This window comes from Dermacentor variabilis, chromosome 9 (assembly GCF_050947875.1).
Source record: "Dermacentor variabilis isolate Ectoservices chromosome 9, ASM5094787v1, whole genome shotgun sequence".
NCBI lineage: Eukaryota > Metazoa > Arthropoda > Arachnida > Ixodida > Ixodidae > Dermacentor > Dermacentor variabilis.
In genome coordinates, this window is record NC_134576.1 from 35,359,326 (window position 1) to 35,368,314 (window position 8,989).

General features: G+C 44.9%; 1 protein-coding gene across 1 annotated transcript; it reads right to left on the reverse strand.

Annotated features, from left to right (window-relative positions):
* Positions 1 to 510: 510 nt before the first annotated feature.
* LOC142558298 (uncharacterized) lies at positions 511 to 6,638 on the reverse strand. The gene is made up of 4 exons (XM_075670448.1): positions 6,621 to 6,638; positions 6,014 to 6,076; positions 5,734 to 5,904; positions 511 to 1,326 (listed from the first exon to the last, which is right to left on the reverse strand). Exons 1-4 carry the CDS (start codon positions 6,636 to 6,638, stop codon positions 511 to 513), a joined length of 1,068 nt encoding a protein of 355 aa, XP_075526563.1.
* Positions 6,639 to 8,989: the final 2,351 nt, after the last annotated feature.

Genomic DNA, 8,989 nt, shown 5'->3' on the forward strand with positions numbered 1-8,989 from the left:
AGTGATTACTTAAGCACATGGAATCCATTACACTATATTCAAGGCTTTGTCCTATTTTCTTGAAATTTAGTGGCATGTGTACTGGTACCAAAATACCACTTGCTGTTATTGTGGTGTTACATATTGTGCCAATACAGAAAGCTAAAAATAAATTTCTTGTCATATTTTTACTAAAACCTTAAACAGCACAACCACATAGCGTGTAAGAGGTACAAAACAAGCGGAACACATTATAATACATAGTTAAGCTTCAGTTTCCTTGTGCACTAAGGCTGCAGCTGCTTCGTGCAATTCTAATATACACATGCATATGTAAGTATTAAAGCTGTAACCATTCACGTCAAGAGTTCTGAAAAAATGGCAGGTCAGCGTATCATTATAAGGTGCAGTACTTGCAGTCTCAGACGATAAAGGACCCTGAAGCAAAGAAAACATGCCCCTAGCTTTCTGCGCCATCTTTGTTAGGCCGCACCTTAAACCGCATTGATTTGCACTTTTACTAACACCCCTTCATTCCACCCAGCAAAGCACTAGAGCTCTAATTAACAGCACAAGAACAATGATAAATAAGAGCCCCATACCTTTCGTAAATTCTGGTGTGTTCAATCGAACGCCTTGCAGTTGAATCTCATCTGTGAGGGCGAAACCCCTGTCTGCCATCACAACATCGCCATGTACCAGGTAGTCGCTGATGCCACTGCTGTTGGTAATGAATTTGTCCGAGGCACGCCCTCCATAAGCTTTGCACACAAACATTATGAACCCATTTGGGGCAATCGTTACACGAAACTTCACGGTGTTGTGTGCTTTGTAGCTGCTGAATGTTTGTGCCCTGGCCATTAGCTTTTTGGGGCGCTGCAAAAACACCTCTGTGCAATCAAGAATGCATGTGGTGTCGTCATGCTTATTTTCAATGAAGGAATCTGGCATGCTGTTTTGAATGTGGGATTTTGGCAGCCAGATGACAACCTTCTTCATGATCTTGCAGAGCAGGCTGAGTATGCATGACACGTGGTTGCTAACACTTGACACAGAGATTTGAAAAATCCGTGCAAGGTGTCCATACAACAGCCCAAGGCGAAGCCTCATGAGGCACAGTAATAACTGGTCAGCACGTGTGAGAACACTTGGCTTCTTTGCCAGGATTGAAGCTGCTCTTACAAGTCTCTCAAACACGTTGTGGGATTGACCAGTGTAAAATAAGATGTCACTTGATAGCGATCCAGCAAAGGATTTTCCTTTGAACCCAATGGGGAGGTGCTGGACATATGTGTGGTCTTCATATGAACTGTCCTCCCACTGTGTCCATCGGTCGCACATTTGCACCTGTGGGCAAAAGAACATAAACATTCAGAACACCGCAGGCTCATTATGTTGAGTACATGGTTAGTATGAACCACATAAGTAAGTACTGGAAGATGGATATCAATCTAAAAAGTCCATTCTATTATCTATAACCCGAAAAAAACACATCAGCCTTCCAGTACACCCTGAACAACATTCCTCTTGCATCTGTTCATGAGTTTAAGTACCTTTGTGTGACACTAACATCTGACTTCAGGTGGGATTCTCGACTTAACAATATCATATCAACCGCAATAAGACTGCTATTCTTCATTAAAAGACGCCTTAAACTAGCACCATCCAAAACAAAGTTACTCGCATATAAAACACTTATAAGACCGGTTCTAGAGTACGCCAACACCATTTGGTTCCCGTTTACTAATAAGATGACCCGCCGTGGTTGCTCAGTGGCTATGGTGTTGGGCTGCTGAGCACGAGGTCGCGGGATCGAATCCCGGCCGCGGCGGCCGCATTTCGATGGGGGCGAAATGCGAAAACACCCGTGTGCTTAGATTTAGGTGCACGTTAAAGAACCCCAGGTGGTCGAAATTTCCGGAGTCCTCCACTACGGCGTGCCTCATAATCAAAAAGTGGTTTTGGCACGTAAAACCCGAAATATTATTATTACTAATAAGATGATTAAAAAACTTGAAGGGGTACAGCAAAAAGAGCTGAGATACATATACAATAAACATTCCATCACAGACTCACCAACAGCATTGCTGAAATGGGCAGAACTTCTAACCATGGATAACAGAGCCAAGCTTGCTAGACTAAAATCATGTATCAGTTAATACACAATCAACTCAAACTGCCTATTATGAAATACATATCAACGTCCTCGAATAGATTAACTCGTCATAAACTCACACACACATTAAGCGAATTTTCATTCTGCACTGATATCTTCAAATACTCATTTTTTCCAAGGGCGACACGCGAATGGAATAATCTTAACGCAGGCATCACTGACAGCTCATCCTTAGATACGTTTGGTACCCTAACTACGGATCATGTATACGTATTGCAGCAATAATTCTTTTCATTATTTACATAGTTCCTTGTTGCCTCGTTATTTTAACGGTGTTTGTGCTTGAATATAATTACGGCAATGATGCAATATATTTCTTTTCTTGTTGGAATTATTGTAACCTTGATTGTTTCGTGACTTTTATTACCTCAATACTGACCCTGTAACTGGTTTCTGCAACTGTAATTATTGTTGTCATATCCACTTCGTTCTTGTTATTCTTTTGTATAATCACGTAATCAAAATTTTATATGCCCAAATTCTTTCTTGTCTAAGATTTAGTATGTAACACCTTATACCATGTTCCTATGTATCACATACAGCCCTTCCTGTTACAATCCCTGATGGGATTCACAGTTTCAACAAATAAATGAAGTAAGTAAGCATCAACTCCAAAATATAAAGATATTTGTCACCATAGAATAGGTTTTGCTAAGATGCAGATTTTACTCTCAGTGGATATCACACTATTATGCATCTGCAGATTATAGACACTTCACATTTGTACGCAAGCATTCGCTTTGCACCCGGCGTAGAAGGCAAGGTGCAAAAGCTTGTTCCTGGCACAGCAAAATCTGCATGTGCTGTTTGCTTATGCCTAGAAGTACAGCTTGTTTGAAGTAGTAGTTTAACGCGAATAAAACCACGTACACAAGGAAGACAGACTAGGACAAGTGCTACTCACAACTGTTTAATAGAAAGAAGGATAGTGCATATATATATATATATCCTCTTGTCACGCATGCGCCTACCAAGCAGAAGAGTAGCCGGTACATACACATCAAAGGCGGTTGCGCAAGAAGTTAAATTCGGCATCCAGTAATGTGATAGAAGGCTCACTCACACATCTATCTCTGTTCTTCTTGATAAAGAAGGCCTCAAGAGCGAGCCTGGAAGAGGCGTTGCCGCTCCTACCAAGAATAGTTGTCGCAGAAAATCGAGCGTCGCAACCACACGCGGTAACATGAGCCACCAAATGTGCGCCCTTATCCTCTTCTTTTCTTTAGTTTTTGCGCATGTTCACTTAAACGGTCATTCACACAACGCTCAGTTTGACCAATGTAGAGCTACCCACAAGGGTGCAAGGGAATTGCGTAAACAACCCCTCTGGAGCACTCAACAAAGGGCTTCTCATGCCTCGTGCGGCAGCCCCGCCTGCTCTTACAGCAAACTCGAGAGCACAGCTTCGAAAGCTTGTTGGGCGCAGAAAAAACCAGAGGAATGCCATGACGGTTAGCAACCCTTTTAAGGTTGTGTGACACCTTGTGTACGTAAGGAATAACCTCCGGTCTTACCTTCGGTCATTTGACCTCTGCTCTCGCCCTTCGTGCTCCCAGCTTTACTTTTTGCAGAAGAGACTCAACTATAGCGTTGACGACCATCAAAGGGAAACCAGCTGCCAAAAGGCGTCCAACTTGGTTCGTAAAACTAGACCGGATTTGGTGTACGCAAAGCCGATTCCAAGCAAAGACTACCAACTGCTCGCTTCACCACTTTAGAGTGTGCGGAATCGTACGGCAGCAATTGTTTCATGGCTCGCGGTTGATAGGACCAGCAGACGTGGCCAGCTTCAAAAGACAGTTTCAAATCTAGGAACTGCAGGCCTGTGTCGTCAGGAAGTTCATGGGTAAAAACGAGCCCTTGGCCTTGGTTGTTAAAAGCTTCTAAAATAAACGCAGAGGATGTAAATTCACCCTTATTGTTTAAAAGCACTAAACAATCATCAACACACCTAAAAACTTTTAAAACCTGCCCCCATAAAAAACGTGCTCTAAAGACATATCAACAAAAGAGAAAAAAATGTCGCACAAAATAGGAGCAATACAAGACCCAATACACACTCCCCGGCGTTGCAGATATGGCGGCTCGTTGTAAAAAATAAAAGTCACACTTAAATAAAACTCCAGCAATGTTAAAAAGCTGTCCACTGAAAGGCCCGATGAGTTCTGGAAGTCGACCACGTCGTTGTATTCAATGCATTCCCTTAAGAAAACAAGAAGCTCGTCCTGAGGAATTGAGTAGAATAGATCTTCTACGTCAACGGGAAAACCATACTTGGTGCCGTCATTACACTTAATAAATTGCGCGACCTCCGAAGAACTTTTAACACGGAAAGGGTCATCCACTTGTAGCGTCTTAAGCTTATTCAAAAGAAAAGCTTGGCCCGTGTTAGACACGGCCAAGCTGGCCGTGTCTAAACACGGCCAGCTTGGCTCGTGTTTAGAAGAAGCAATACATTTTTGTGCCAGCATCGAATTTACCGCCGTAGCAAGCTTGGCAGTGTGTGCCTGCAGCTTATGAAACGGGCTTCTCTAGCTCCGTACTTTGTGCCTATACAGTACTTAGGCGCTGCTTGACCCTACCAGAGCTGGAGCACTCTCAAACTGCCGGCCGCGCACTTGTGTGTTCCCTTAGCACAATGGACACAGCTACAAGGTTAACCATTCTTAAAGGAAACACAGAGTGCAAGCTTAAGCTCGGTGAACAGTCACATGCTGGCACCGCAATCACAACTCGCACAAAGACTGAGAAATGCAGATAGCACATCCTGTGCGCTCCCTCCCAGTGGGCACATTGCTGTTAGCATCGCCGAACCAAACAGCACTCTGAAATGTGGATTGTGTGAAGCAACAGCTTCAGAGTCTGTGTAAATTGTTTTGCTTCGCAACGACTTACGCACGTAAAGCAACAGCAATGACTACTTCAAAAACATCCATGGTATGCAAAAAAAGCACCTAAGTGATCAGCTTATTGTGGCCCTTGCTCACATTTTGAAAGAATGTATGCCTGCGCTTCCAATTTAGTTTTGCCATTCCTACAATGTAAACATACATCTTGCCACAAGTAATCACAATCGTGCATTTTCAGAATGCGTTCTGACCACAGTTGCTTACATGCCTGACCTCCTGATGCTGTTATGTGTAGTGTACAGACCGTTCTACGAAGGCAGATGTGTTAATTTCGCTGAAGGCTATAAAGATTGCATATGGCAGGTGATTGCGGTCGGCACTGGTCTTTGGGACCAGCATCGACTGGGATGACCTGCCTACATTGCAGCCCCTGCATCCTTCAAATGTGCAATTGTAGAAATTTTGTAATAAAGTGTACCTGCTTCGTTACTTTTCTGTGAATTCCTAGAATTAATCTAATCCTTAATCCTGTATTTTTTACTCTTGGATTGTATTCTCGCCCTTCCCCTCTGCAATGTACAGCTATGTATCTTGAGGGTATCACAAATAAATAAATAAATACTGTTTATCTGCTTTTCTTTACTTTCCTACTGTTTTACAAACTCCCACTACTCCCTGTAGCTCTTCGCAGCCTTGAGGGTACCTGAATAAATAATTACATAGACATACCAGTGCTGCAGCATTTCGACTTGCATTCCATTCCTGCTGTTCACCACCTGTGTGCTGCAAGTCTTGCTGCTCACTGCCAGTGTCCCGCTCCCCAGAATTACTGCCTGTGTCTTGCTGCTCCCTGCTGGCGTCCTGCTCCCCAGAACGAGCAGCGTGAACTGCCTCATGATTCTGCAGTAAAACAAAAAGAGTGCTTTTAATTGCAGTGCTCCCACTTGAACGTGGTGCTGCAGTTGCAAATATAGCACATTTAGTGCTAAATACGCACACATGTGCCCACCTTTATGGGATGAAGCTGTACGATGGCCTTGGCAGCAGCGATTGCAGCATTTTCATCTTGTTCCTGAAACAAGTATATTTAGACGTGACATACACACTTTGTGTGTGCGTGTGCGTGCAATAAAAGTAAGACATGCAAACACCCGAAGGACAGGGAAGGTACCTGATAATGCTAAATAATTATCGATGCGCTGAACAGCAGTGGTGAGGGCAGTGATTTGTGAGTGAAACCTCGTCGCCAGCGAAGCCTGCTGTGTCGTACACACCTAATTGCAGTGTACGCCCGCAGTACCTGCGCGATAACTACAACTGCGAAAATATCTTATCAGCCATCGGCACGGTTGGGTGAGCGGCAGCTTTTTAGTCACCGCCTCCGTGTCGCAGCTAGCTCTTTGGAGATAGGAAATACAGTTGTAAACGCGCGAACCCAGTGCAACGTAGGGAAGAGATCGTTCTCTTGAAACGCTAACCCATACGTTGGTTTATTCGCAGCAGCTCTGCGCTAGTCACTAGCACGACAGTAGCTTTCCCTCTTAAGAGCAATGTGTTCTCTTGAACTTCGAGGATGCATACCTTCATAGAAGCGGCAGCACAGAGCAGACGCAGACCTTCGCTGGAGGCGTCATCCTGTAAGCGCGCGATAAGAAAACGTTACCTCGCGCAATTACGGTGGTTCGGGAATTGCACAACTCTCGTGGATCAGAAAAAAAAAGGAGTTCAACCTTTTCCCCGGAAGCGCCTTCCAAAAAATCGGTATCCCCCGTGTCGAGATGGAGGCTGCATGCCAGCGAGGTCGGTGGTAGGTTCTCGGCAGTCCTCTGAAAAAGCGCCACCAATTACTGACGTTTCGGTCGATAAGAAGTCTCATTATACCTTTTTCTTTGGCTGTTGACTGTCGCACTTCGCTAGACGTCGTCGTCCTTTAAGCACCTGTAACGAATAATTTTGTATCATTTCGTAGGAGACGTTTCGGCACCCATGTCAACAGGCTTTACCTTTCTCTCGTATCCGAGTCGAAGCATAGGCACGGGGTTTTGATCGGTGCGCTTACCGTCAACAAAATGCATAGAACACACGCGTGACGATGAAGAAGGGATGAAATCTTTTCTATTCACTGCTGCGATCCACTGTCTCTTTAAATCCGCATCAGCTGGAAATCTATGCAACAAATAAATGTTGCAGCCGCACTCCTCCCGCACCATGTTGTGCGTGCCGCACAGCTGTTTTCTTGCAGCATTCCTCTTCTTTTGATTGTTGCTACAACCGTAAACAGCGCAGTGATGCCCTGTTGAAAAACTGTTCTTAAACGACATTCCAAAGTTCACTAGTAAGCACAATACAGCACCCGTATCGCACTCGCTGTACAACACCTAACCAAGCAATTCGCCTTTGCAACAGCCCAGAGGCCTACTACTCTCGTTGCCAGGAGACAAGTACCGGCTCCCGAGTCGCTGGTTTGAGGTTATCGCTGGAAATGTGTATACTGTGGCGAGGAAAGCGTACGTCGCCTTGAAGAAAAGTTCACTTGTCGAAACGTTGGCTCCTGCATTCACTTTGTTCACGTTTTGCTCATCGTTTTAAAAGAACAAGGCTCCCCTGGCATCGGTGCATTTGCTCTGCAGTGGTGGTGGCGAACGGCATCGCACAAAGCGTAACCAAGTCCTTCGATACTTGCAGGTTGGTGCTGGTGCAAACTGTACCTTTTAGTAGAAGTCTTGCTTGCTCCCTGCCACCACCACTGCTGCTTCTAATGCTACTCTGATGCACTTTTTTGATTAGAAATGCCTCTGTCTGTACTTTGTCTAGTCTTCAATGACACCCTTCCAGAATCAGGCTCGTACCCTATGTGCACAGAATGCGGCTTTGGTTACCACCTCTGCGCATGCTCGGGCGTGACTAAGTCCGCGTTTAGGGCACAAGATGACGCGACGAAGAATAATTGGAAATGTCAGACGTGGGTTGTATTAGCAGCCCGAATGGCCGCTGACGTGCGAAAAGAGAAACACGAGCAAGCTTCAGGAGTTGAACGGATGTTGTCTGAAATTAACAAGAAGTTGATGCAAAAACCGGCCATTATGAATAAAGTTGAACTCATGCTGCTGAAGCACACAGTAGGCAAATTAGGGCAAACTGTGCGGCATTTCTCGGATGTGTACGATCAAGTGCTGGCTACAATGAAAACACATTCTTCCGAGATAGGTGCTCTGAAAAAAAAAGGTCGAAGAAGCTGAGGTAAACAACGGTAAAGAAGAAATTTCTAAACTGCGACAGCAAATTAACCAACTTGAGCAGTATAGTAGGCACCAAAATTTGGAAATTCATGGTCTTCCGCACAGTGACAATGAAGTACTGCTTGACAAAGTAAACAACTTAGCGAAAACACTGAAACTTGCGGAACTGTCTCGAGCGGATGTTGAACGTATGCATAGGCTTCCACCCAAACCAGGCAAAGAACCAGTAGTACTCGTCCGTTTTGTATCCCGTGTCACGCGGGACGAATGGATGACAAAAAATTACCGACGATTACGTTACTTCCTAATGCGAAATGTGAGCGCAGCAAATAAGCTGTTTCACCTTTTGGATAGATTGAGGCAAAGAAATCGAGCAACACATGTATGCGCTATCACATAATTTTTTTTTTATTTTTCACACGTATTCCTTTAACAAAGACTCCACTAACAGTTCTTGACAGTCATGAAGGAAGCTTTGTGGTCGGAGAAATAGACTGATATATGTTCGACTTGGTACACCAATGCTTGATTCTCAAAGACGAGATCTATACAAGTGCCTCGCGAGGTTGTCACAGCCGTGGGGGAAGCAGAGGCTAAGCGCCGCCGCCGAGAAGACCCTGCCGTTCGCGCCGCCGAAGCGGAGGCTCATCGCCGCCGTCGAGAGCAACCAGCAGTAAGCGAGGCTGAAGCAGAAGCTCATCGCCGCCGCCGAGAAGACCCTGCAGTTCGCGCCGCCGAAGCGGAGG